This window comes from Synchiropus splendidus, chromosome 18 (genome assembly GCF_027744825.2).
Source record: "Synchiropus splendidus isolate RoL2022-P1 chromosome 18, RoL_Sspl_1.0, whole genome shotgun sequence".
Classification (NCBI taxonomy): Eukaryota; Metazoa; Chordata; class Actinopteri; order Syngnathiformes; family Callionymidae; genus Synchiropus; species Synchiropus splendidus.
In genome coordinates, this window is record NC_071351.1 from 14,088,973 (window position 1) to 14,116,931 (window position 27,959).

General features: G+C 45.4%; 2 protein-coding genes across 2 annotated transcripts in view; one reads left to right on the forward strand and one right to left on the reverse strand.

Moving 5' to 3' along the window:
- The window catches only part of dock3 (dedicator of cytokinesis 3), a 32,503-nt gene extending 14,581 nt beyond the window's left edge, over positions 1–17,922 (forward strand). Inside the window, exons 14-54 of the mRNA XM_053849203.1 lie at positions 635–760; positions 2,006–2,130; positions 2,245–2,407; positions 2,519–2,625; positions 2,820–2,991; positions 3,057–3,154; positions 4,255–4,338; positions 4,412–4,512; positions 4,582–4,663; positions 4,747–4,917; positions 5,346–5,538; positions 5,620–5,747; positions 5,812–5,958; positions 6,046–6,144; positions 6,210–6,304; positions 7,399–7,474; positions 7,565–7,665; positions 7,732–7,790; positions 7,853–8,001; positions 8,084–8,169; positions 8,246–8,272; positions 8,330–8,425; positions 8,486–8,546; positions 8,624–8,717; positions 9,347–9,495; positions 10,667–10,753; positions 10,851–10,955; positions 11,177–11,318; positions 11,474–11,640; positions 12,872–12,958; positions 13,049–13,228; positions 13,292–13,375; positions 13,437–13,553; positions 13,608–13,750; positions 13,812–13,947; positions 14,014–14,095; positions 14,161–14,279; positions 14,987–15,071; positions 15,136–15,258; positions 15,342–15,424; positions 15,867–17,922. Of these exons, the coding sequence (XP_053705178.1) occupies positions 635–760; positions 2,006–2,130; positions 2,245–2,407; positions 2,519–2,625; positions 2,820–2,991; positions 3,057–3,154; positions 4,255–4,338; positions 4,412–4,512; positions 4,582–4,663; positions 4,747–4,917; positions 5,346–5,538; positions 5,620–5,747; positions 5,812–5,958; positions 6,046–6,144; positions 6,210–6,304; positions 7,399–7,474; positions 7,565–7,665; positions 7,732–7,790; positions 7,853–8,001; positions 8,084–8,169; positions 8,246–8,272; positions 8,330–8,425; positions 8,486–8,546; positions 8,624–8,717; positions 9,347–9,495; positions 10,667–10,753; positions 10,851–10,955; positions 11,177–11,318; positions 11,474–11,640; positions 12,872–12,958; positions 13,049–13,228; positions 13,292–13,375; positions 13,437–13,553; positions 13,608–13,750; positions 13,812–13,947; positions 14,014–14,095; positions 14,161–14,279; positions 14,987–15,071; positions 15,136–15,258; positions 15,342–15,424; positions 15,867–16,469 (5,132 nt within the window). The 3' untranslated portion in view covers positions 16,470–17,922. The remainder of the gene's footprint in view (positions 1–634; positions 761–2,005; positions 2,131–2,244; positions 2,408–2,518; positions 2,626–2,819; positions 2,992–3,056; positions 3,155–4,254; positions 4,339–4,411; positions 4,513–4,581; positions 4,664–4,746; positions 4,918–5,345; positions 5,539–5,619; positions 5,748–5,811; positions 5,959–6,045; positions 6,145–6,209; positions 6,305–7,398; positions 7,475–7,564; positions 7,666–7,731; positions 7,791–7,852; positions 8,002–8,083; positions 8,170–8,245; positions 8,273–8,329; positions 8,426–8,485; positions 8,547–8,623; positions 8,718–9,346; positions 9,496–10,666; positions 10,754–10,850; positions 10,956–11,176; positions 11,319–11,473; positions 11,641–12,871; positions 12,959–13,048; positions 13,229–13,291; positions 13,376–13,436; positions 13,554–13,607; positions 13,751–13,811; positions 13,948–14,013; positions 14,096–14,160; positions 14,280–14,986; positions 15,072–15,135; positions 15,259–15,341; positions 15,425–15,866) is intronic.
- A 2,559-nt stretch (positions 17,923–20,481) lies between these two features.
- LOC128749593 (poly(rC)-binding protein 4-like) overlaps positions 20,482–27,959 on the reverse strand; it is a 30,775-nt gene continuing 23,297 nt past the window's right edge. Inside the window, exons 10-15 of the mRNA XM_053849334.1 lie at positions 26,781–26,852; positions 25,650–25,691; positions 25,505–25,580; positions 25,327–25,376; positions 22,014–22,183; positions 20,482–21,390 (exon numbers count right to left, since the gene is read on the reverse strand). Of these exons, the coding sequence (XP_053705309.1) occupies positions 21,045–21,390; positions 22,014–22,183; positions 25,327–25,376; positions 25,505–25,580; positions 25,650–25,691; positions 26,781–26,852 (756 nt within the window). The 3' untranslated portion in view covers positions 20,482–21,044. The remainder of the gene's footprint in view (positions 21,391–22,013; positions 22,184–25,326; positions 25,377–25,504; positions 25,581–25,649; positions 25,692–26,780; positions 26,853–27,959) is intronic.

A 27,959-nucleotide genomic window follows, 5' to 3' on the forward strand; every position in this document is an offset into this window, starting at 1 on the left:
CATTGTTTTCGAAAGATAACCGTGCACTTTAACCTAATAGACACGACTAAAACAAACTAATAAGGACATAATAAACTAATATTGTGTAGTAATCTGTAAGTACACACAGATGCTTTTTAGTACCAGGGTGAGACACGACAAATCACTCCTCACTCTAACAACCTTCAGAGATTTTTAATGGTATTAATTGTCGTTTTGTTCAATCTAAGTGAGTCATTTGTCGCGTGTGCCAGAAGTCATTTGCCTCCTTAAACATTAATATTAAAGATGGGCTTTTAAGGCCCTTTACCTGCTGCCATAACACATGAAATATTCATTTGAGCGGCTCCAATAAACACACACAGTTTCATGCTTCTATCACTCTTTGAAAACATAAACGATGTTGGTACAAAACCGATGAGTTTGATCAGTCCCATCTTTAATGGTGAGAGAAGCTGCTCCTAATATTCCCTCCTCCACTCCCACTCACACCCCGCTGTCCTCCTCCTCGTTCTGACTAATGTCCCTTAAACACTTCTCTGTCCCTTTCTCCATTCGTCACTGGTTCACGATCCTCTTACCGCCCTCGCACCTTTCCATTTGCCCTTTCCCCTTCTCCACACGTCCCTCCACCGTTCCCACCCCCTTCTTGCAGGCCTCATCATTTCCTTACAGCTGCTGAGGGGTGAGCTGGAGCAGATCAGACGGGAGAACCAGGCGGTTTTCAACAGGGCTCTGGCACTCACACGCAAACTAGGTTTCCCAGATGTCATCCTGCCAGGTGAGGAGGCTGTGAGCCGGGGTGGATGGGGGGTGGGGTAATGGCTACAGAAAGGTCCAGCAAGCAGGAGGAGACCTGAGGCCAGATGGCATGGAGGAATGGAAACAGAGGAAGGTCAGAGATCAGGTTGCAGAGGATGGAGATGAAAGAGCGGATGTGGAGAGGAGGATATCGGGTGAAGGAGGATGGAAACACTCTGGAGTGATGCAACAACATCAGTCTAACAAGCTGAGGAACTCCTGTAATTATAGGCTGCAAACCTGAAGGAACCAGTTTCATCCTGCTCCGACTGAGAGATCCGAGGCGTTCGCAACCTTGTGGTGACACTCTCCGAAGTCTTATGACCCCCTTTCTTCAGTGGACCCTCATATCTCAACTTTCTTAAAATAAATATTGCTGATAGCTATGAGATCAGTGCCTCACTAGGAGGTGGAAGTGTTCAGGAACTTGCTTGAATAACACACACAATATCAGTGAAGAAGAGAGAGTCATCTGGTCCTTGTTCCTCTGTCAACATCTCCTGAAGATTCCATGAATAGTGAATATCTGTCCTAATGAGGAAAGAGCTGAGCCAAAAGAGTGCTTGTGTTATTGTCAGCGGTGAGTTCTGCCCACACGTCTTCCCACCCCTTCTAATCTGAGAAGTCTTCACTAAGAAGAGAACTGATGTTCCTCCTCATGAAGAGAAGGTAGCTGACTAGGTGCCCATCATGGCCGGTCAATGGATGATCGGATATTATCCCTGTTTTTTTTTTCAAAATCCCATGACGTCACAAGAGTTCTCTTTCTTTACTTCCATTACTTTGCTTCCCTTTCAGCCTGAAATACCTCCCAATATCAGTGCGTGACTCATGTCCCCAAGGAAATCACTTGGATATAAATAACTATAGTCTGTTTTTTCATTATAAATAACTGCAATATCTTCCTGCGCTGCAGCAGCAGATATTTATCCCATTAAAAAAGTGACCTCACAAAAGGTGTTGCAGCAGAGAGGGGCGTTCAGTGCGCGCAGCTCCTCGGGGTCACCGCTCACTGACAAGAACAATGATGAGTGGAGCACGTCTTAGCAACCCCTTGTGCTCCCTGCACAGCAACTTCATTTATGGTGACCGCCGCACTTCATCCTCAGAGCTGTGGCTGACACGTATATTAGAACTTATTAGCGTCAAAGCAGCGAGCAAGCAGATGTTTTTGGCTTCCACTTGACAGAACCAAATTCACTGATCAAACCCTTGTGCTTTTAAGGTGATAACCGCAACGACCTGTACCTGACCCTGGAAAGAGGGGAGTTCGAGAGGGGCGGCAAAAGCGTTCAGAAGAACATCGAAGTCACTCTGTATGTCCTCTACGCTGACGGAGACACACTCAAAGTATGAGCCACAGTCGGAGATTAGTCATGTGGAATATCATTACCGCATGAGTCATAAAAAGTGAAACTTTTACAGCGCACGAGGAAGAAAAAGTAACACCGCTTGTGTTCTCAGGATTGCATCAGCTTGGGCTGTGGCGAACCCAACACCAGCGAATACCGCTCCTTCGTCCTCTACCACAACAACAGCCCTCGCTGGAGCGAAATGGTCAAGCTGCCTATTCCCATAGATCGTTTCAGGGGCTCCCACCTACGCTTCGAGTTCAGACACTGCTCCAGTGAGTCAATAATGCAGCACGGTGGCTCTCATAACACGACTTTATTACAACATGGAATCATACAAAGGTTGTTTGCGAGTGGTGTGACTCATTAAATGATGCTTCTCGCAGCGAAAGATAAAGGAGAGAAGAAGCTGTTTGGCTTTGCGTTCACACCGCTCATGAGAGAAGACGGAACCACGCTGTCGGACGAGATCCATGAGCTCTATGTTTACAAGGTACCAAACAATAACTATGAAGGATTATTACAGTGTTATTAAATAGAAATATATATATATCAGTATATATATGAGTGTCTGCTTCCATCATGGGACCGGAACTCTCTTCTTGGTCTTAAGTTACGGCTCAATAACTCGATCAATGTCATCAATGCCCCACGTCCTGGCTGACCTTTATATCCTGTCCATCCCAGTGCGACGAGAACGCCACCTTCTCCAACCAGGGTCTCTACCTGAGCCTGCCCTGCTGCAAAGAGGACTTCAACAGCTGCCCAAACCTGCCTGCCAACCTTCCCTTCCAGAGAAGCCCCAAAGAGACATTCTGGGTTTCCACGATCCTCTGCTCCACCAAGCTCACGCAAAATGGTATCCACCACCCTGAGTAGGAGTCTCTTCCATGTATTCCTGACTGCCAATCTTTTCCTTTGCAGTGGACCTTTTGGCTCTCCTGAACTGGAAGGCCCATCCGGACAGAGTGCTGGACATCCTGGGTCGACTGCGTCAGATCAGTGGGGAAGAAATAGTCAAGGTGATAATCCCTGCTTTAAATGGCAGAGGAGGTGACACTAACTTCGCTCCTGTGGGTGATTTTTTTGACTCACTGTATACGAAATGCACAACAGAGTCATCCTGTTTTCATCGGGGTCTCGACACGAAACATCAGTTTATATTTCATGTTTGTCTCTGCTATTTCATTGATGGACAGAGGAATGAGTTTCTCCAGGTCATTTCTCCTCCAAATACTGTCAAGGCTTTTGTGAAACTTGTTTCTTTAAAATAATAGAGTGTGGATGTTTCGTCATGTGAAGAGGTTCTCCCTCACGGTTGACTGACGGGATGCCTTGGAGGCAGACTCTGGGCTTTTGTCTGCTCACAGTCTGTCAAGGCAGGAGCCACATCTGAACATGAGCTGCTCAATATGTTGCCTGGCTCTCGCTGTCATGAGCTGTAGAAGTGATGTCATGTGGAAAACCTTTAATTTCTTTTTTTTTTCAGGGTGGATACATTCTTAAAAATATATATATATATTCATAAGAATTAGACCAAATGGACCAACTCTCTCTCCATTAATAGCTGGTTATGGCCAAAGTTTGTTCTTAATAGCTCAGCTGTGAAATTCCGCCCATAATGCACAGTCCCATAATGCACTGCAACAGTATTGGATGGGTCAAAACATTGAAATTAAATTTTTATTCCTGATTAAATCTGGTTAGTTTTTACACAGGAAGAAGCTAACTATCATTGCAAAGTTAAATGGAAATTGGAAAAGTTCATTCCAGTATGGGGAAGAGTTTTAAAGTTTAAAATGTGTAAAAAATAAATTGTCAGTTTGGAGTACATTACTTCTCTGTAATAGGGGATCAAGTTTTAGCTCAGTCGAATCTCATTGACTGCATTAGACTCCCACCAAAGATGTAAGCAAAAAGAGAAACCACTCAGTTGCACACAGCTTGTAAAATGGCTGGTCTGTTCCAACACGTTGAGCTTCCATAACTATAAAAAAAGTAGAGAAACAACTTGCCAGGTTGATTGTGTTGAAGTGCGGGGGCTTCTCTTTTGTTTTCCATTTTAATACATGTCAACGTTTTTTTATTTGACAGCTGAGTCTTGTTCCCTTTCTTCTCTTAGTTTCTGCGAGACGTCCTGGACACACTCTTCTGTCTCTTAGATGACAACACTGACAAATATGGGCCACTGGTTTTCCAGTCACTGGTGGGCAAACAAAAGATGGAATTTTCCTCCTATATACAGCGAGTCACTGATATGTTTGTGGACGTGTGCTTAGGTGTTCATCATCAACCTGCTCAGGGACAGTCGATTCTACCACTTCAGACCTGTCATGGACTCCTACATTCAAAACCACTTTGCCGGAGCGCTGGCATACAAGTATGGTTAGATTTGCTTCGAACACACAACTGGCGCATCTGTGTTGAACAATCTGTCTTGGGATTGCAGAGAGCTCATCCGATGTCTGAAGTGGTACATGGATCGTTCGGCCGAAGTGGTTCGCCAAGATCACATCCAGGAGGCCATGAGGGTAAAGAAGAGAAAATTCACCAAGAGATTTTGCCTCTTTATTTCCCCCTAATTTCATCTTTTGAAATTTGTCATCGTCCTCAGGCTCTGGAGTATCTTTTCAAGTTCATCGTCCAGTCTCGTATCCTGTATTCGAGGGCCACCTGTGGGATGGAGGAGGAGCAGTTCCGGGCCAGCATTCAAGAGCTGTTTCAGTCCATCCGCTTCGTCCTGAGCTTAGACAGTCGCAGCTCGGAGAACCTGGTGTTCACTCAGGTATGACCCTGGCGAGCGAACACGACCTAAGCACGCATCACTTTATGTACTTCTTGTTTTTGCTTTTTCGTCTTCATAGTTTCGATTTATGTTCTGGTGATGTTTTTTTTGTGTTTAATTTTTCTTCATACTTTATGTCACCTCCACACGTGCGGTTGCCCCCTGCTGTCTTGATCTTAGGGGGGTGATCAGCTCTGCATGTCTCTCCAACGCTGTCTTCCATCGCAGTAAGTTACAGCGCCCCCCTGTGTTGGTTCACCAATCCAGCAGAAACAAAGAAAAGGCTTGCTGTAAATTGTCATAGCGATAAACTCATTGTTTTACTTATGTTCCACTAACATGGAGCTGTGACTGTCGTCTGTAATTGCAAGAGAAGTTCCGTCCTCTTATCAGTCCATCAATCCGCTGGTGTCTCTTTTCACCCTCAGGCTGCGCTGCTGAACAGCTTCCCTGATATCTTTGATGAGCTGCTGCAGATGTTCACTGTTCAGGAGGTGGCTGAATATGTCAGGGGCACCCTGGGGAGCATGCCCAGCACAGTGGACATCGGCCAGTCCATGGATGTTGTCAAGCTGCAGTCCATCGCCCGCACGGTTGAGAGCCGCCTCTTTTTCTTCCCCGGTGAGCACAAACAAAAGCTATGACAAAATGAAATAAACTCTGGATTAATTGTGTTTTTTTGGGGGGCGGTGGGTTGCTCAGAGTCTCGCAGTATCTTGCTGCCCGTCGTCCTGCATCATATTCACCTTCATCTACGGCAGCAGAGAGAGCTGCTCATCTGCTCAGGAATCCTAGGAAGCATCTTTTCCATCATCAAAACCAGCTCAATGGTACCACGGTGTTCATGTATGCTTTTATGATCTGATGCTGAACACACTCATGGTTGCTCACCAGGAGTCTTCAGTTCACGAGGAAGTGGAGATGATGGTGGAGAGCCTCCTGGACGTGCTGCTGCAGACTCTGCTGTCCATCATGAGCAAGTCGCACTCAGTGGAGACATCAAGAGGACAACGCTGCCCCCAGTGCACCGCAGAGATCACCGTAAAGAGCTTTCTCTATTTTGCTCTTGGTTTCTACGCTGCCTTACTGACCAGAGGATCTGTGGCGTGTCCCCTTTGCTTGACTCAGGGAGAGTACGTTTCCTGCCTTCTCTCGCTGCTCCGACAGATGACTGAGCTCCACTTCCATCATCTACTCAACAACTTTCACAGCAAAGAGGAGCTGAAGGTAGGAGAGCTGCACAGGACACACACGCTCCTGCTCACTGCTGACCACCTACACTTCCCACTCAGGAGTTCCTGCTGAAGATCTTCTGCGTTTTCCGCAACCTGATGAAACTGACCATCTTCCCCCGAGACTGGAGCGTTATGAGGCTTCTGACTAGTCAGTGAGTATGAATCTGTGCTTTCTCTCCAGCGTGTTTGGAAAGGTAACAGTTGAAAACCAACTTTATACTTGAGCAATAAGTTAAAAACCCAACCATCTGATGCAAATGTATGCGATGATTTATGATGAATCAAGAATACGGACTGGACTCAAACTTCTGTGGAAGTTTTGAGAGTATTGCAGACAGCAGGGAGAAAGAGAGGAGCAAAACAGCCAGTGAGGTTCATGGAAGTGGACATGAGGAGGAGAGGTGTGACTAGGGAGGATGATCAAGATAGATTAAGGTGGAGGACTTGATGTGGTGGCGACCCCTGATGGCAAGTGACGAAAGAGGAAGTGAGTGGTGGGAGTGCAGTTGACCTGTGAGCTGTCAATAAAAGCAGATTTGAAATGTGTTTGGGGCTTTGAATGTGGCATGTCCAATTTGGTTGGATGAAATATTATTTTCAACAGATATCTGTATCATATTTTTGGTCAAATATATATATATATTTTTTTTTTGCTTGTATATGAATTTAATGTATTTTCTGGATGAAACATTTCTTTTTCCCTGAAGAATATTCTGGATTCTAGATGTAGTTCAGTGGGACAGGATGCGAGTGATGACTCGGCAAAATGAAAAATGCAGCACGAATGCAGTATGACTTTGGACTGAATATTTAATGACTGGTTATTGTCAAACTTATATTATCGCCGTGAGAAGAAAATGCCAGCAGCAAGCAAAATGTAATTATGGTGTCAAACTGTGACCTGGTGGATTTGACGTGTCTGCTCGGAATGTTCTGCTCCATGAAACATAAATGCTAATTTTAAACATTGAGCTGCATCACTTATTAATGTCTTTCTTCAATTTTGAATCGACCTGTTTAACGTGTCACCCCTCCACACACCACCTGACCTGTCCGACACACGGGTCTCTTTGACCTACAGGTCACAACAAGCCGTCACATTCCTGATGACACCAGTAGATAGCCGTCCATCACAGGATCAGATTCCCCAGATACCCCTTAGCGCCGCATGCTGGCAGCGACTTATTTTTGGCAGCTGGGGTGTTTTTGAAGATGACATTGTAAGTGTTTGTTGCGCTCTGTGCAGCATCATCGTCGTGACGACGCAGTTTCTCTCTCCGGCTCTGCACAAGAACTTCTCCGAAGCAGATTTTGACTTCAAGGTGTGTCTTGGCGAGAACCCTGAAGCCATGGTCTTTGTTTTCAAGCATCTGTTGTTTCATTCATTGGGTCTGTTTTCACTTGCTTTCCAGGTGTGGAATTCATTTTTCAGTCTCACTGTGCTCTACATCAACCAACCCAGTTTGCAGCTGGAGGCTCTGAGTCCCGGAAAGAGAAAGAAAATCCTCGACAAGTAAAGGAACTCACTGGGATGTTGCATCGCAAAGCAGCAGTTCACTCTTTCCTCTTCTCATCTTAGACATGGAGATATGAGAGTCATGATGGCGTATGAGCTCTTCAGCATGTGGCAGAAATTAGGTATGAGTTTCGGTCATCTGCTGAAAAGAGAATGAAATAACAGCATCATCTCTGTTACCAAGGCGACAACAAGCCGCACTTCATCCCCGGCATGATGGGGCCCTTCCTGGGAGTTACTCTCGTCCCTCAAACGGAAGTCCGCAACATAATGATCCCCATTTTCCACGACATGATGGACTGGGAGCAGAGAAAAAACGGGAACTTCAAACAGGTCGGGGTGACACTGCGATATGTGAAAAGCGGACTTCTTGTGTAACAGAGTTTTGGCTTAACCGTGTGTGTTCTGTGCGTAGGTGGAGGCAGAGCTGATGGATAAGCTGGATAGCATGGTGTCAGATGGAAAAGGCGATGATAACCACCGAGAGCTCTTCAGCCTTTTGTGAGCCTCACACATGTTGGGTTTGTCTGTGGAGAGACGCACTGAACTAATGGCTCTTCTTCTTTTTTTTGTCCAGGACTCAGCTTTTCGGTCCTTATCCAAGGTGAGCCTGGCGAAAACCCTTCACAGGTTAGTCAGTAAAAACTGCTCTCTGCTGCAGCCTCCTGGAGAAAATCGAGCAGGAGACCTGGAGGGAGACTGGAATCTCGTTTGTCACATCTGTCACGAGGCTGGTGGAGCGACTGCTGGATTACAGGTACACCGACACGCTTAAGCCGACAAACGTCTTTTTCATGCTTTAAAACGTTCACTTTAGGGACTGCATGAAAGGAGACGAGATGGAGAACAAGAAGATGGGGGGTTCGGTCAACCTCATGGTGAGAAAGTGATACATTTATTTTTTAAATAATCCACTCATGAACGTCTCATTTTTTCATGTTTGCAATGGCTGCAGAATTTCTACAAGTCGGAGGTGAACAAGGAAGACATGTACATCCGCTACATCCACAAACTGTCCGACCTGCATCTGCAAGCTGAAGATTTCACAGGTTTGTTTGGGGAATTTCTTATTGCTTGAATCAAAATATTACTAAATAAAACCACAATCACGCATCTACCTTTTACATTCATGCTTTAATTTTAGCTCAAACTTTGATACATTTTTGGAGTTTTTTTGGTCACTGCTGCTTAAATATTCAGTGTCAGTAATATCTACTGAATCTACTGAACTGGCCCTGAAGCAGGCTATTGAGTTAGAAGTCATGGATTCAAATCCCACTGAGGCAAGGTCTTTGTTACTGGCTAGTTAATTGTAAGTAGCTGTACATAGTGTTTTACATTGTAATAATGTTGATTTCACCAAGAGTATAATTGATCTAAGAGACAGGTCACTGTCTCTAAATCAGAGTTAGTTTGGTTTTTCTGGGGTCCCAACTGAGCTGTCCCAACTCCAGACTTCTGTTTATTTTGTCATCACTAACTGTCATGTAAAATCCCTATCATATTGGGTATATCATGACAGACGGTCTGACGCACCATCTGCTCAGTAAAAGTGCTCCCAATATCCTGAAGGTATCGGATCAGATGACAAAAAAATCTGTACAACATCTGTGGCCTTGTGAGAAACAGTATCTCATGAGTGTGCACATTTGTTGGTGACCTTTCCTCTTGACAACAGAGGCAGCTTTCACACTGCTGCTATACTGGGAGCTGCTCCAGTGGGAGGACCGGCCTCTCAGGGACTTCCTGCACTACCCCTGTCAGAGCGAGTGGCAGCGGAAAGAGAACCTGAGCCGCAAGATCCTGCACTACTTCAACAAGGGCAAGGTGAGAGCGTCTACACACAAACACAGGTTGATCTGGAGGAGCAGCAGGGGGTCTGAATAAAAGTACAGATTCCTTGTAATAGGAAATAATTGTTGGATTGCTCCGCACTGCTCCCTCAGGTGAAAGGACATTATTATTTTTTTAAAACCATCAATTCCAGAATACCATGATGGCACAAGGCTCGTCTTTCTATCACAATTAGGTCAAATGTCTCCTTCAATGTGATTTACTTGTCAGAATCCCCCCTCTCTGGCTGGTGTTCTTCCATTAAATTAAATTAGCGGACTGATGCCTGTGCTTTTTGGAGGAGAACGTCCCAGGAGACCACATTGTTAACTCTTTGTCATCTAAGCTTTCTGGTGGTCTGGAAATGTGTGTCTTCTCCACCACGCTGAGATGTGATTATTTGTTGTGCTTTAGAGCTCAAGTGTCCTTGGTCGACATCTTCTTTCATCCAAGTGGTCACTGTTGCATTAGCTCTGTGTCTATATATATATATATATATATATATATATATATAGACACAGGATGATTCTAAAAAAAGATGCTTTGCACAGACAGAAGTCTTGAATCTGATGATGCTTTTACAACTAAAACTTAGTAGCGTGCTAAACTCAAACTTTGGTGAGGCCATGGAGTCGCCTTCTTCACGCTTGAAGCCCTCCTCTCGATAAAACTGCCCATATCCACAGTAATTTTCATTTGGCACGCAGTGAATTCACTCGGTCACCATGTTGTTGTGGAGTGCTTAATTCATTACTTCCGGTCACGTGACCGGAACAGACTACAAAATAAAATCCTACCTCTCGATGGAAATGCCTATTAAATAAATCCATTTTCATGCGTCTATGATCAGAAAATAGTGGATTTACTAGCGTTTTGAATGTTCTGTCATCCATTCGTCGCTGTGAGCTCTTGAACGTTGTTGCCACCTGCTGCCCTGGTCTTTCCCAAAATGAAATATTAATTAGAATATAAAATACTTTTCTTTTTAATTGCAACCTTAGATTACAACATGAATACATTCAGTTGCCACTTTGAGGAGAATTTAAAGATTCTGAATGTTATTTTAGGCTCCCTGTTTTATGTAAAGGTACGGATGAATTGATGGAGGTGATTTGGTCTGACATGTGTGGGTGAAATTGATGCTATCCGTCCTCCTCTCTCACAGTGTTGGGAGTATGGAATCTCTCTGTGCCGTGAGCTAGCGTTCCAATATGAGACCTTATATGATTACCAGAGCCTCAGCTGGATCCGGGTGAGTCAAATCAACCTTCCACTGCATCTCCGTTACTCCTATTCCAGCTGAACAACGCCGATGTTTCCGACTAAAATGTTGTGATCTTGTGTGTCAGAAAATGGAGGCAGCGTACTACGACAACATCATCGAGCAGCAGAGGATCGAACCGGAGTTCTTCAGAATGGGATTCTATGGCAGGAAGTTTCCATTCTTCCTCAGGGTAAGAATGGTGCCGCTAAATGGACAGAAAATAGTGGTGGAAAGACTATGAAATGAATTACCTTTCCATCATAAGTGTCTGTCAATAAGGGGAATGAAACAGGGATTATATTTAACTGTACCTGAAGCTCATAAAAATCGTGCCAACCGTTGCTGTACGCTATGGGAATCTGAACTTTAGAGCCAAAGCTGATATGATGCTTCCCTCCTCCTCGTCCCCAGAACAAGGAGTTTGTCTGCCGTGGTTATGACTATGAACGGCTAGAAGACTTCCAGCAAAGGATGCTGGGAGAATTTCCCCAAGCTATCGCCATGCAGCATCCCAACCAACCAGATGACACCATCCTGCAGAGTGACGCTCAGTGTATCCTTTTAAAATCACCTTTATTTCTGATAAAAAATAAGGATAGTGCCACATTTACGATAAGCACTTGATCTTGATCTCAGAACGGAAGATCAAACCTGCTGGAAGTGATCCCTCGCACTCTCGTTGGTGAATCCTTGACACTTGACTTTCAGACTTGCAGATCTATGCGGTGACTCCGGTGTCAGACATCTCTGATGTGCCTCAACTGGAGCGAGTGCCTGAAAGGATCAAGAGCTTTTACCGCATAAACAATGTCACCCGCTTCCATTACGACAGGCCTTTCCACAAGGGGCCCAAAGACCGCGAGAACGAGTTCAGGGTAAGTTGAAAGTGGACATGTCGCACTGTGGCCATTTTGTCTGGCAGATGCTCGTGAGACTTTGAGAATACAAAATTCCACCTTCTACTCTGCTGCTCGAGCCCCTTTTTACTGTGAATGTTGCATTTTCTTCCTCTAAACATCCCTCTTTTTCAAACCCACTAACTGTAGTAGGCCTTAATGACAATTATATTTTTCCTGCTATGTTGTTGCTTAAGCCTAGAATTTTACGAATAACGGTGAAATTGTCTTTTTTTTCTCCGGGCAATTTTGTTTTAACGACCGTTAAATTCTTCTCCCAAGGGCCCGCAGCGTAGTTTAAGAAGAAACAGCGGCACTCAGTGGTCATATGGTGGAGCTACAGCGTTATAGTCTTAATCGTTCTATTTCTATTTTTAAAGCGCGAACTCACTATCATATTACATTAAGAAGATAAATTCATTATATATTGTTTTTATTTTTGTATCACTAGTCAGTGAACAAATATATCAGGATGTATTGAGTAAAACCCCAACATTTTCACCAGAAATTAATCATTCAAGTTACAAAACCATTCAGATAATTTGGCTGCAATTCACAGTAAAAAACAAAACAAAACATATATGTCCTTATCTGGCGGGAGACAGAGCCCAATTGTTTCAGTCCTTCCTTGTGTACAGCGCTGACATCACATCCTGGAGCCTCCACCGGTGATAATGAATGTGCCAAGCGTTCTGTGAGGCAGAATCCTCCTCGTGGTCCTGCGAGGTTAATTTGTTCATCTAAATGACTCACTCGCCTCTGACAAACTCACCAAGCTCAGCCAGCAACACCATCTCAAATTACTATTTAATTTTCCTCTCATTTTTTCCCCTCCGTCGGAGTGTTTGTTGTCATGAATATTCATGCTGTTATGACTCACAAAGAGAACAACACACTCTTGTCTCAGCCGCTGACACGATCACTGAAAGGTTGCAGACAGTTTGACATTTTATTCCTAACTGTGGGAGGAAACCAGAGTGCCAAAGGGAAACCCAGTGTACTCGCCTGACTAGCAAAAACTAGACCTCTTAGTCAGCAGTTCTCTGTCCCCAATAAGAGCCGGACTTCTCGGCGTCGTCCCCAGCAACACAGTGACCCACATCTGAATTCTGGACACATCAGACTCCCCACTCTCTCTCCAGTGATCTGACCTGCTTCTGGCTGAAGTGCAGCGCTGCCTAGTCACGCGAACCTTTTCTCCACTTCACAGAGCCTGTGGATCGAGCGCACCGCCCTGATCCTCTCCCGCCCTCTCCCTGGAATCTCCCGCTGGGCTGAGGTGGAAAGGCGAGAAGTGGTGAGGAGCAGCAACGTCCCTGCCATCGTCGTACATTTGTGACACAAACACACCGACTGCTTTCATGCCTGGGTGAACTCTGACCTCCAGGTGGAGGTGAGCCCACTGGAGAACGCCATCTACGTGGTGGAGAATAAAACCCAGGAGCTCCGGACTCTGATAAGCCAGTACCAGCACCGGCAGCACCACGGCAACATCAACCCACTCAGCATGTGTCTGAATGGAGTCATCGACGCCGCAGTGAACGGAGGCATCGCCAGATATCAGGAGGTAGAGATGACGACAGCGGAGCGTGACACAGCGATTGCTCATCATCTGTTGTCTCCTCCTCAGGCATTTTTTGATAAAGACTACATCAGCGGTCACCCGGAAGACACGGAGCGGATCACACACCTGAAGGACCTCATGCAAGAACAGGTCCGATCAACCGGCTGGCCTGCTCCGTCAGGAACCAATTCAACTCCTTTGCTGTTTTCAGGTTCACATTCTAGGGGTCGGCCTCGCTGTCCACGAGAAACTGGTGCACCCGGAAATGCGCCCGCTGCACAAGAAACTGGTGGACCAGTTCCACATGATGAGAACAGGGCTGCACCACGTGAGTGGAGGAAACACCAGCAGCGGCTGTGATCAGTGTAAATATTCAGAGCAGTATATCTTTGGGGCTCAGGGCGTGCCGGGCGTCGATCGATTCAGCCCCGCGGGGTGCGCCGGGGTCAACTCTCCGAGGGGCATCCTGTCGACCCACAACAACCACATGAGCCCGGAGAGCATGAGGCTGATTCACCGACACAGGTGGGTGGGAGGAGCCTGTTCTGGCTCCGGGATGATTGGCTCACTTTTGTCTGTCCTGCAGCCCACTGAACTTACAAGGTTCCATCCGCCACTCCTCGTCCTCCCTTTCGTCTCACACCTCCAGCGAGGCAGGAAACCTGGTGATCATGACCGATGGTCTGATGGGGGAGCACCCGGAGGAGGGCATACACATGCAGGTGAGAGCTGAAGCCTCATTAAACATGGATGACTGTGAGTCCTAAATGTCAAAATTCAACTTCCAGCCGAGCCCTTCGTCCTCCAGCCTGAGCTCAATCCGCTCCAACTCCTCACAGGTTGTCAACTCGGCGCCCTCTAGCGCCAGAGGTAAGCAGCGCGGCTGCGCCACGCCAACCTGTTCAGACACTGAGAGTCGTCTCCTCCACGCTCAGGTTCTCCGTCCTTACCTGACAAGGCCAAACACAACCGGGAAGTGATGATCCTGCTCCCGTCGCACAGAGAGAGAGCCAACAACTCCATGTATTACAACAACATGGCTGAGAACGGACAGGTAGACACAGGTTTCAATTTATCTACTATTTTTCTTCACAGCTATGTATTAAATCTTTCATTATCTGAACATTTTTTTTACAATATATTAGGAAAACGTTTTCTAAATATAATACTATATATAAATATGACTTAGAATTGTGAGTTAGCTTTTAATTTTACCCCACATTTTTGCTCATTCATTTTAAATATATCTATTAAATATTGTTTCACAATATTTTCCTCCTTAAGTGAAGTATTTTTCATGTCCATCACTTTTCAGTCTTGTGTTGGAGCTGTTGTAATCATTCTGCAATTAGTCAATATGTTCACGCGGCTTTACTTTAATTAAAACGTCCATCTGGGCTGAATGAAAACATTTTTTTCTATTTTTTTTTACTATTTTCAATTAAAGTCTATCGAGGCAGCTGCTGTGGAGGTTCAGGAATCCAAATTAAATGTTGGGTTGAGTTTCGTAGCTCTTCTTTCTTTTTGACTTGCTGCCGCACCTCTAGGGGGCGCTAGAGGGTCTGACATGCTGCAGTTTGGGGAGCCATGGAGCAGCCTGTGTGAATGTCAGTCTTTGTTTTGTTTGATGCATTCGACATTTCAACTGGAAGGAAGGAATGTCTCGTTGTTTCCTCCCACTGTGTCAGTTAAAACAGTAACAGTGTTCTGTAAAGCAAATGCCCCTAGAAGAAATGAATGTGAGTGATGTTTCCATTATAGAACAACCACATGCAGCGTGCCTTACTACAACAAGTGAGCCCATGTAAGCCGTGCGCCGACCCTCACGTGACCCTGCCGGAGAAAGGTAACAAGGTTTCGCTGCCGACTGAGGGAGATGTTTCCTCATGTGTTGACGTGTTCACCGCCAGCTGGGTTCCCCAATGCTCCGAGTAGCTGGAGCCTGGATGGAGAGAACCGGGATCAGATGACCTACATCCCATCCTCAGCTGGAGGGGTGATGCCGCCCGTCCCCCCGCGCTCTTTCCCTCCAGGTACTTCAGGTTACAGCCCAGCTAAAGGACACTTTGTCATAGATAACACAGCTCCTCACCCTCCTCCCTTCTTCCCCTGCTAGGAAACTTCCTGATGCACTGTGATGCGTTTCACCACCAGAACAGCGACCCTCCCCCTGCACTTCCTGTCCGCTCCCTTAGAAAGGTAAACAGGACAACATTCTTTTGAATTGGACTGAAAAACATTGTACCTGGCTGCTTCATCCATAATGTACTATTGAAGCAGCTAATCCTGTTTGGGCCGTGGTTTTTTTCTTCCTTTTTTAACATGTTTTATTGAATATATTACGCACCAACACATTTCAATTGTTTATCTTTTCTGTAAAGCGATTTTTAGTCCTCGGTCCTTGAAGCCAGTGAGCAAGTCTCAGTTTGGTTTCTCTTGCATGTCATTGCTGTCCTTTACTTGCTTCAAAGAAAAAGTTCAGGAGGTGAGCCTTGATGTTTTTGAATGACATTGGGATCCCTTAGTGACCCAAAACAAGAGGCGACTTTATTGACTGAAATATACAATTGGATAGGTGCGTGACCCACTTTGCGACCCACTTTTGGGCCACCTTCATGTGAGCGTGTACCTCTGTTTGCAGTCTCCCCTCCACCCGATCCCCGGCTCCCCCACCAGCCCCCAGTCCGCTCTAGGGGGCAGCAACTCCACTCTGTCGGGCAGTGCCAGTAGCGGTGTGTCCTCTCTGAGTGAAAGCAACTTCGGCGGTCAGTATCCAGATCCCGGCCCCATCCGGAACGATGCTCTGGAACCCCTCCCGAGTCACCTCTGGTCCCCTCCGGACGAGTACCTGCCGTCCCCGTACCTGCACATCCACTACGGTGGACAAGAAATGGACTCCATGGACCCTGTTCGGCCCTTCCACTACCGCAGCCCGACGTCCCACCCGCACTCACACCAGCACCCCCACGCTCACGCCCATCCCGGTATGGACAGCCACCCCCACGGAGCCCACCATCACGCCCCCACTCACGGCCCTCATCACATCACGTACCGAAGATCTCAGCCCCCGTCAGTGCCGGCCAAGCCCTACCTGAGGGAGGGTTGCATCCCGGAGGAGGAGCTGCAGCCTCAGCCCATCCCGCTCCCTCGGAGGATCTTCCACTCCCCTCACGGCCACAGGGAGGAGCAGGTGAAGCACGCCTGGGAGCAGTGCATCAGCGAAGAGCACGAGGAGGCGCAGTGATCCCAACCACACTTTGATTTCTGTCCACCATTTGTCTGGAGTCAACAGGAAGTGACAAGATGAGGGACAGAAATCAACCGCACTGCCGACACAGAAGCCTCGAGAAAAATGACGCGCAAGACGACATCGTGTGAACTGAATATTGATTGTACACAACTGTACAATTTGTCTGTAAGCATGTTTTTACGTTTCATTTAATGATACTCCAACAGCAGTCTGGTGAAACTTTAGTTTCTTCAAGCAACAGAAAGAAACCTCACGGCGACTTCCCGTCGGAAGGCTTCGTTTTGTTCCTTCCCTTGAAGACACTGTTAAGTGCTGCTTCAGAGCGAACCATATCAGATATCAGCCGGCATCTCAAGGGACGTCCAACTGTTTTCCATCCGTACGGCGAGTATGGAAACCCACGTGAATGTATTCCGATATTTCCTTTGCGTCGTCAGAGGAGAGTGGCAAACCTCCTGCTGTCACGTGATCCGTAAAGACCGAACTCTCCGCCTGAACACGACCCCGCTTCTCCTCTCTCTCTTTCTGGTCTTATTTGCTTCTCTGAATGGGTCTAAGGCCGCGGGCAGCCGGTACGGACGCCCGCTCAGAAAGCATCGGACTCGCCTACCTGCCTTAAGTGCAATCAAACGACCTCTCATTCGGACATGCTTCTCCAGTGACGGTCCTGTCAGAGTATAAACCTGCCTCGTGGTGTTTTGTATAATTTCGTCCTGCTTTAGTTCCAGACTGTCGTCCGTATCGCTAATACTCCTGACTCAGCTGTTTTTCCATTATGAAGTTAGAGAAGAGGGTTTCAAGGAGCTAATAACAGACTGGAAGGATATAGCTAATACTTTCACCTATTACTTGATTTACTGGTCTTTTTTGCAGGTGGACGCTTTGTGTTATTGTACATCAAGTTGTCAGCGGACTAGACAACATCTATTTTTGTATGTGAGATCATCAGTTGTGTGAGCATTTATCAGAGACGGTTAGGGGACGGGGGTGGGGCTACTGACCAGGGTGCTGCGAAACAATGCGCCTGAGCTTCGATATAGACACTATTGTTGGATTGGTGGGTCAACTCTATAGGTACAATAGAATTTTTCAATGTAAATTCTGTTATTGTACATATGGCAGTATTGTGAAATATTTTTGAGAATTATTGCAGATGCCCTGGAAACACAGTTTATTGTCGTTTTGTGTATATACATGTACTCCACAGATCAATGTAATTGATGAATATCTATATTCAGTGTTTGCAAAAGGAAAGAAATCCACTGGATCATGGCTGTCCTCACCCGAGTCCCATAGACATACTTTATACACTTTTCGATGTGCTTTCCTGTACATATGGTGTTAGCATGACCGATCAGTGTTGGTGGTGAAAGTGGTTTTCCTACTCCCATAAACTGCTGTGGTATGGAATTCATTAATGCCAAACAATAAAGACAATCTTTTATCAGCTCGACATGATGCTTTGTTTTGGGGGAAGCACTGTGTCCAGGCAGCCGCTAGGTGGTGGTGTTGCTCTGAGGGACGCCCACAAGTTGTTTTTTTTCTGTTTCATTGCATTTAAAAACAATACATTTCACTCGTACATTATCCTTCGATTGACTATTCCCAGCTACACAGGTTGGCCGTTTGTAGCTGGTTAGCGTCGCCACTCGGCGTTGCTGTCAATCAAAGCTGGATTCGATGATCATCGGTCCGATCATCTTCGATGGAGCCGCTCGATTCACCGGCTTTTACTTCAGGTGAGGCAGAGTTCATCCAGGGACTTGGAGGAGAAGCTGCACTGTGTCGAACTGTTGACGTCACACTTCCCTCTTTCCTGCTTCCGTCTCTTTGAGTCTATGTTCCAAAGTCAGTGCAAAATAACGCACTGATATAAAGACATAAAAATGTTTTATGTTCATAAATCAGGAGAAAAACAGATCAGAATTAATTTTGAGCCATTTATTAAGTGTTGAAATTGTATTCACTTTTATTTTTTATTTGTAGTATTTGTGGCACAGACCCTCACTTCATCTGTTTTTTTTTTTTTTAGAGCTCCCGGAGCAGCCATGAGTCTGTGTTATGACCTCCAAGAATCAATGCCTGCTTGACGAACAGCAACCAGGTTAGTTTACAATGGTTGTGAAGCACTTGGTCTCAGTGGTGAGCCATGCTAGAGGTCTAATTCCATTCAGTGTCCGTGGTGATCATTGTCTAACGTCAGATGAAACAGCTCCTACTGTAATAAATGGCTGCGGAAACTCGGGTCAAGGCTGCCGTCTAACAGCCCCAGGATCAATCAAACCAAGGACACCAGCAACAAAAGTGTGAAGAAATTTTCACACTTTTCAGAGAGCAGCCAGTTCTCCTCTGCGTCCTACAATGCAGTCCCACACAAAAAGCAGAGTAACGATGAAAGGATTTGTGCTGCGTCTCCAGAGGATGATGCTGCTGCTGCGGTGAATGCTGATGCAGATCCAGAGTTTCATTTGTGCAGCACCGAGGTGTCTCCAACTCTGGCTCCTTCTTTTTCCAACATGAAAGGGATGTTCCGGATGATAATGTGATCCAAATACAGCTTGTTAGTGTTTACCTTAGTTGAACTAGTTTGTCCACTCGGACTGGAAGCAGATGATGCAAACAGATGATGCATCTGATGGGCTCATGACACACTGGAGGACAACGATTTGTCAAGTCAGGCAGCGGCATCATCATGCATCACTCATGACAAGCGCCAAAGTCATTTGATCATTTCAGATTATGTTCTCCATTCTGCACTGACTCTCCTGAGAAGGCTGGTGAAGAATAGGTGAGATGTTTACGAGATAAAGGGCTAACACTTGTACATACCACTATATATATATATATATATATATATATATATATATATATATATATATATATATATATATATATATCTCAAATGATGGACCCATACATACAGTTAAACAACAAATTATTTATTTATTTTGCATCAGTTTGACAATAGCACAATAAATCACGATGGTGGCTATATTCAAGTTTTTATGCCACCTTATTAAAACTAAAGCTCTTTTAATGTCTTGAAAATATTTGTATAAGAATTTCAATTTTATAAGAATTTCAAGTCCACTCAGAGTAGTGGAAACCCTGGACATTGAACAAAAACATCAAAGCAAACAAAAGCATCTGTTTGCTTTTGTTCAGGGATTCCTCCATGTTTGTTGTTGTTGTTATCATCCTAGCTGCGACGTGTCTTGTGCATCAGTGTGATCAGTGGACCAGGAACTCCTGCACTTACAAAGGTTCTGTGTTGTCTGGAGAGCAAACTGTTCAATTAAATTAAATATATATATATATATATATATATATATATATATATATATATATATATATATATATATATATATATATATATATATATATATATATATATATATATATATATATATATATATATATTTCACTACTATCATTTTTCATATCGAGTGAGCAAGCCACATACTACTGTACATCCCGGAACAGAGGCTGTGGCTCATGTGAAACTTGATCACAAATGGAGCCGCAGACACAGTTTGGATGAGTCTGAGTTCCTGGAATAAAGAGCCAGTCGTCTGTGCTTATACGACATGAAGTCAGTGTGAAAATACGAAACTGATAAATCAAAATCTTTCAGTCAATTTCAGGGTTGTATAGAAATCTTTGAATTGCCGCAGTGGTTTAATTGCTTTTGAAGCTATACATATTTAATTTTTTTAAACTATATTTTGTTTCAGGGCTTAATGAACTCTTAACTCAAATTTTGTGTTCTTAATAAATAAAAAAAACGTAAATCTTTTTGAGAGTGTGAGAGTGCGTGAGTCTTTTTGAAAACTATTCAGCATTTTTTGCCCAGAATTATAATATAATGTGTGTTAAATAGAAAAATATAGTTTCATTTTTCATGTACATTTCCAAACCATGATCCTTAATTCCTTATCACATTCTGACTCATGTGTCAGCGGAATTCCTCTTGCTACAGTCGGATCATGAAGGACACTCCAAGGTCATCAGGAAACGAAGACTTTTAATAATTGAAACAATACAAATAAATAAAGGTTAACAAGTGCACAGTCAAAATGAAATCCAACGTAACACTGAACAGTTCCATAGCACATTATATTGTTTAAAAAAAGAAGAAAAATAAATCCCCCCAAGACAATTACAAAGTTTCTTAAAAACCTCAAGAGGCAAACATAGACATTGTATAAAAGCATCATACAGTAGAGCATTTTTCATCTGAGTATAACTTACAAATTATTGAAGGATAAATATGTTTGGCTGAAGTCCAGCTTGAGCGACACACGTCAGGAGCTTAACGTGTGTTGCTCAGCGGAGATTACAGCCCTTTTTTTAATGGGTCAATAACGGTGACAGGGTGACGAGGAAAGCAGTCCCAACTCAGAAATGATCTATTTGTCTGTCAATAATTTTACTATCTTCATCCACATTGGTCTCTTCTCTGTTGGTGCGTGAAAGGATAAAGTCAGGAGCATCGCTGCCAGTGCATATGGCTACATCAGGCTTGGTGGAAGAACAGGTGTCCTTCGGTGGACTGACAGTGAGGTGTCATCAGTAGGGAGCAAACTTTTGTCTCTCTGGCTTTTTGATGCAGTTGGCGGAGGAGATTTTGGCGGTGTAAGCAGCCAGGGAAGTGTGGGAGGGGGCGGCGCTGACCGCCACAGCCGGGGCGGGACTGGACAGAGTCAGAAAGGGGATCGACTTCATCCCCAGCAGGCTGGAGAGAGGGACGGCGCCGTACGGGGCGCCCAGCATATGGGCTTGGGTCAGGGAGCCCACGGTGGCCAGGGCGGGCGTGGAGGAGGCGGCCGGGGAGGCGGGCTGGGTGAAGGCCATGTTGAGGTCAACAGGAGTTGCCATGGTTGCTGCCTGGGCTGTGGATTTGGCTGTTTCTAAACTGAGTAGGCAGAGATAGGAGGAGAGAGAGAACAGAGAGAGAGCCGACAGGGAATGTAGATTAGCGGATTATATTGTTGTTGCAACACTGAGTGATGTTTCTGGAAGATAGAATTAAAATAGATGCCAGCGCTGCACTCCGCGAGACTGACAATAACAGGACAACCAGCCGCGTTTGAGCGTTACATTTGAAGTTACTCTGAAACCATTTGATAAATTAAGAATATAAGTGACTACTGGAGTGCTACTGCCACCTGATGTTTTAAATGGTCCTGATCTACAGAGATAAAATCCATAATATTCGGGTAAAAAAAATCCCAACTGGGTGTAAACTGGCAGTTTATCTGAGTGTGTTTTTGGTTTAGAACTCCATTTTCTCGACCTGCTTCTTCTATTCCCTGGTACAGTCGGGAGTGAGAGAGAACATGTCAGGGCAGCAGAATCCCATGCAGACATGGCTGCTGGGTGATATAACCGTGCGGTGACTCACTCCTTTGAGACCAATTACATCAGTACAAGGACAAACCTCATTATCACTTATCACGACTGTCTTACCTTTGACCCTTTTAAAGCATTTCATCTCGACTATTCGTTCCATGTCTGCACAGGCACACTGGCCCTTACCAGGAGGTAATGAGGTACTGGGCCAGGTTGATGCTGACTGGTGTCCCTGTGATGGTGACATGGCGGTCACTGGCCCCGTCCAGCTGGCTGCCGATCTTAATCTGGGCCCCCGAAACCTGCCGGATCTCGTTGATCTTGGTGCCCTGGCGGCCGATGATCGAGCCGATCAGCTGCGGGAGTCAATTGACGGAGAGAGACGTGTTGATAAACATGAGGAGAGCGGCGCGCTAACAAGGACGGCGGTCGATAAATCACTGCAACCACTGCCGCGCTCTTCACAACGGAGAGTTTTAGGACCAAAAACACACCGGGGCCGACGCCGCTCACTTGAATCAGACGTATGCAAATATTGAATTTACATGGTTTGCGTTTACTGAAGGCGCAATCCATCAGGTCTGTCAGAAGCTTTTCTTCCTCCAGTCAGGCTTAATCGCTCGCCGCTTGGGCACCGCTGAAAAAGACGGGAGGAGGCGCATTTGCCTCTCATTAATCTGAGTGGCTAAGAGGTTATTGATTCCTCAGAATGGTGATGACTTCCCAGACAAATCATTTCCAAAACACACTTCAGTAAGAAGCATCTAATGGAAAACATAATGGGGAAATAAGTCAAAGGCAAAAGGAGGCGCGGTCCCTTCAGGCCCCGGCGTCCCTCCAACTGAGGCTGGATTAGACAACGACACGACTTTTATTGCAATCCCGATGCATGCATTATCGCTTTCGTTCTGTTTTCATTACCAAAGCCGTGCCCTGGACTATTATTGACGCTAGATCTTTAACAGGCTGGATGTCAGAGCTGCGCGGCCAGATACATGGCCGGGGCACCGACAGTGATGAAGCACTTGTAGTATGTGAGTGTTGGCAGCTTAACAGCGGCTGACGCACGGGCAGAAATACACTCCATTCCTCTGGTCCCTGCATGCCTTTCCCGAGAAGTAACCAGCCTCTTCCACTGCGGCTCCCACAGCGACCTGGTTGGTCTGCGCAGCTATTATTGTCTCAGCAGTTTAGTCAAGGGTGTGCGTGGAGGCGCAGCTCCACAGACAATAGCTACTACACACCCCGAATCAGAGATAACATTTCTCCCCCGCTGAGCCCAGAGTCTCCGCTGGCCATTAACGGCAGCTGACAATAGATCCCAGCTGTCATCGTCGCTGACATCACCCTCCAAAAAGCTTTAAAACCTCTCCAAGTGAACCCAGAAGATGCCGTGGCCAGAGGCAGCGTCAGTGGCCCACATGTTGTTGACTTCCTGCTGAGGCAGTGGTTTTAAAAGGACACCGGATGAGAGATGGGGATGGAGGCAGCCATTTCTCTTCGGGATAAATCTTCTCGGAGCTAAGCACTGAGTTTCGATGACTGGGTGTAAGCACTTTCTGAATGCATCTGTGTGTTCGAGTCTCCCGCGTACAAAGCAGGATTGTGTGGATGGCGGGCCCGAGGGTGCAGAAGGGACGGGGGATGCAGCTCAGTCATGGCTGTAAGACCTCGACTGGAACAATGGCAGAAGCTTACAGCTGTCCCTGTCACATATGGCACTGGACTCCCCCATTCCTCTGATGCATTGTGCCACTCGCCTTGTGGGGGTTTACTTGCGGAATAGAAAAGCCTTCAGGCATTTTAGAAATGTTGTTGAAATGTTGTTTCTTGTGATTAACGCTTTGAAACACACCATGTATCAAGTTATTATCATGAATTAGCCATAGCTAAGGACCATTTAAGCTGCCACACTCAGAGCAGCTTGTCTGGACAGTGGCTAACTCTATGCGATCTCTTGGAGCACTGGTGACTGCATACAGAGAAACCACACACATGCTCAGTTTTGGAGGCAGTTTAAGATAATAAGGGAGGAACAGTATAAATGAAACCTATGTAAATTAAAACTTAGATTGTGATACTGAACAGTATAGTATGTAGTACAGTAGCAGAATTGAAGTATTTAAAAATATAATTCAAGTAGTAAAAGCTTTCAGGCTCGCAAGTTCAGAAGCACAAAAAAGTTGCTTCCTAGCTCATTTAAATAGTTCATAAATGCGACCGTGGTTTGGCGACACATATCGTGCAACTCTCGCCCAAGTTAGCGCTGGTTTCCAGCCACCAAAGCGACTTCTACCGCCTCTCAAATTCTGTTAAATAAAAGAAGGTCAGTACTCTGGGGGCGGGTCTAACATTTGTGGAAAGTCAATGTGGCAGATCTGAGACACAGAATAGAGAGGCTCGGTGGGTTTGTGGATTCCGTCAACCACCAGCCTAAAGAGAAGCTAACAACAATTAGCTCCTTCACTTCTCCATCTTGGTGTTGAATATTCCGTCTCAGTATACAACACTGTACAATATTGTCTCAGATTGGGTAACACACCGTGACTTGTTGTTCAACCTGAGTCTTTGATGAGACAGAAGTTGCTCCACCTGGGAAAGAACCTCATCTCCCCCCGATTCTCATCTTTGAAGTCAACTTCTCAACAAAGTCCAGTGGGCTATTTTGGACACGTCATTAGAGACTGATGCAGAAACGACATGTATTACAGCGTGTTAATGAATTCACACTAATTCCCTCTCCCAATCATCTTTTTTTATTTTCAGGATTAGGCCACACAGTTCTACAATTTCCACCCGTCTGGGAAGCATTTGTCAAACCCTTCAAATATTTAGCAATGTAAAGACGTTTGGAAACACGTCTGACCCAGTTTTCCCGGATTTATTGGCTTGAGATCTCATGACTCTGCTGCGCTTGTAATCCACTGCTGCACAGTCTATTAATTAGTTATCATAGCTGTATAATTTTGCTTTGGGATGCTGCTTCCTTTTCTTTAATTCAAGACAGTGAAGAGCTTATGCACACGTCCTGACAAAATCGTTGCACAAATTTCCAAGTGATTATCAGAGGGAAGACGTCGATGGTGAAGTTCAAGCCTCCAGATTCTTGCAGTCAGATCTTTCATCAAACTGTTTTCGGGATGCTGAGCATTGGAGGAAACGAAGCTTTGTCGACTTCCTTTTTGGCTGTTTTGACAGCAGACAGCTTCTAAGTAGGTCAGGGAACATGAGAGGATTTACAGCACACTCATGGGAGTCACTCTGAGACGCTGAACTGCAGCACAAACAATAATGCCCGCGGATCTATATCGGCCCAAAAATCCCTTTAACCTTGCGCTTGTCCGAGGTTACAATAATGAGTGCAATTAGTCCACTGCCTGCATCTCTCTCGCCGCGGGTTTTCCATGTCGCCTCTCCAGCTACCGAGAACGCCGTACGGCAGCGCTGACTTGAGGTGCATTTGTGTGTTCAGGTGTTTCAGAAAGTTACTTTGACTTACATCATTGGGGATAAGAAGCTCCTGAGATGTCTGAGAGTTTGAGTCCATCCCTGCCAGGAGAGAAAAAGAGCTCAATTACTCACTCAATTCAAGCCAGGGCCCCCAAAATATCTCTCATAGCCGTCGTCTTTCAGCATTTCCCATCACATCCCTGGCATTCTTTCGCCTCTGGACTCACCAGGTAGAATAGTGGAAGCCGGTTGAGTGATGGGACTCAGGCCTTGCTGCATGGACAGCTGGTGTAGCTTGGCCAGCTGTTGTCAAAAAAGAGAGCGTATGATGGGTCGAGCTGCACACTCTCACTGCAGTATTTTAGTGCTCACCTCTGAGTGTGGAATGCCGTATTGGTTTTGCAAAGTGTAGGCCTGCAAGAGAGCGCGGCTTTCATTAAGTAGATTAAAGCAATAAAACGCGGCACACGCTGGCAGTGAAACCTCTTAATAGAAGTGCTTCTTCAGCCTCACACACTGTTGGCTATATGGGAAACATTTAATTTTACAGCTTCATACACATGTAGAGACCCACAGAGCAAACGCACTTCCATTAAAGGTGGAAATTAAACTTGTGTGTTGTTTATTTCTGAATAACTCTCTGTCAAACCTGTCATTGCTGTCAGGTTGACTGTGATGCCTTGACACAATGGGTCAGCCGTCATTTTGTGTTGTCACATTTCCCCTTTAATCTCCTTCACTTTTATCTCAGACTGAAAAGTCCCATCAAAACTAATCAGGGAAGATGATGCAACACGGCGATCACGGCGAGTGCAGGAGTATGATCAGTGTGCAGGACGCGTGCTCCTCTTTCATGTCCGTCCTCTTTTTAAACATCGATCTCTACTCTCACTCATCATATGCAGGTATGTTCACCTGTCTGTCTGTCTGCCTTTTCTTTCATCTGCCTGTCTCTGGATCCATCCCTCATTTTAGCCAAGCAGACAGCACTTAGATTATCTTACATTTGTCTGACGCCAGCAGTCTGTCTAGTGTTACAGTCCCTGCTTTATGGTCGTAAACTGGCCATAATAGTTGCACCAGCACAGCAGAGCTTCTTATGAGAGTAAACTGGAGCACAACCTTGTATTTTCACTCAGCAATTCATGTTATTAATATATTCTTGTGACTCCTGTGTCTGTTGTTATGATAGCAAAATCCCTAAAGCTTTATTTTTTTTCGGCACAGCACTGAGCAGGACTTAAAAAAAGCCTGGGCAGAGCTTGTGTGTCGTGTGTCGGCATCATGTTTCAGAAGAGGTTACGGCTCTTAGGACGGGCTGGAACAATAGCTGCAGCTTATGCTCAGCTGTTGTTTTTAATACCACATACCAGATGATGGGGCGTTTAAATTTGGACATACCACACCACCCCTAGCCGGCTCCCGACCGGCGACCCACAACACGCGCTAGATTTTGAGCTAATAGCTGACGCAGAAATAGATAAATGTGTGATTGATTCCTACCTGCTGGAGGTCAAGGCCCCCCTGGGTGATGGAGTAGAGAGGGTGAGGGGCAAACTCTGACGTCTCAAACACCTACAGACACAGTTGGAACAAGAAAATGTTAGCTAAATATTACTGTACATTCAAAGGAATAGATGGTATTGTATGTATGATATGTCATATTTATCCTCAGAAACTGAGTTGTAGCGCTAGCAATAGTGAACAAGCCTTCAGGAGGTTAAAAACATTCCACTATACTTAACATAGGAAAGCAAATTCATCATGAATGCTGATGTTTCCGAGTACTCTTTATTGTTATTAGGAGACTCACAGAAGTTTGTTGGAACCAAAGCCCATGTTGGTGAAAACTGCGACCCCTTCTAAATGCCGCCGACAACGCTCAAGTCTGCCGCTGTTTTCTATCTGATGCACTGTTCGCTGGTGCTGCCCAATTCAGCAACTTTTCAAATGATTTTCAGTGGCTTTGCTGTCAAGTAAACATACAAATCTCCAACAAGTTTGTGAGAGATACGGCTAAGCTTTTCATGTCTACCATTTACTCATGCTGTTACCGTGTAAACAGGAAAGAAATGGTGAGTCCAGGAATGGCAAGTCCCGATCAACTGTGGTGTAGCTTAGGATTGAGGCAGCAACATATTCTTGCTAACTGAGGTGTAGAAGATGTCTACCACAGTGTCGATTGTCAAGTGGACATTTGCGTGCCTGGGTGAGTCAGAGGTCAGCCTAGCGCATTACATGCCAAAGCATCCTGCGGCACTTCCTAATGCCGGAGGCACCGCGCCACCTGACTGTTGAACACATTTAAAAAAAGTGGTTGGAGTAAGGCAAAACCCATGGGGTGGCACTCCTTAAGGTTCTTCCCTTGCAAAGCTTTTTTTCAAGTGCAGAAGTTGATGCACCGTGATGATCCTAAACCCAACCGTCCTTTTAGAAAGTCAGGAAAAACTAGTACTACTCTTAATCCAGATTCGTCTGTCACAAATATCATCACAAATTCCAATCCTACAGCGCCTGTTAGGTGTGTAAAGCCCCCCCTCATCCCCCTTCACTGCCTCCCTCCAGCTAATGACACAAATAAACCCCAGCACTCAGCCGCCATCATTAAACCTATCGCACTGACCAGAACTTCACCCCAGAGTTTGAGGTGGTGGCTTATTATGAGCAGTATCAAAAACACAA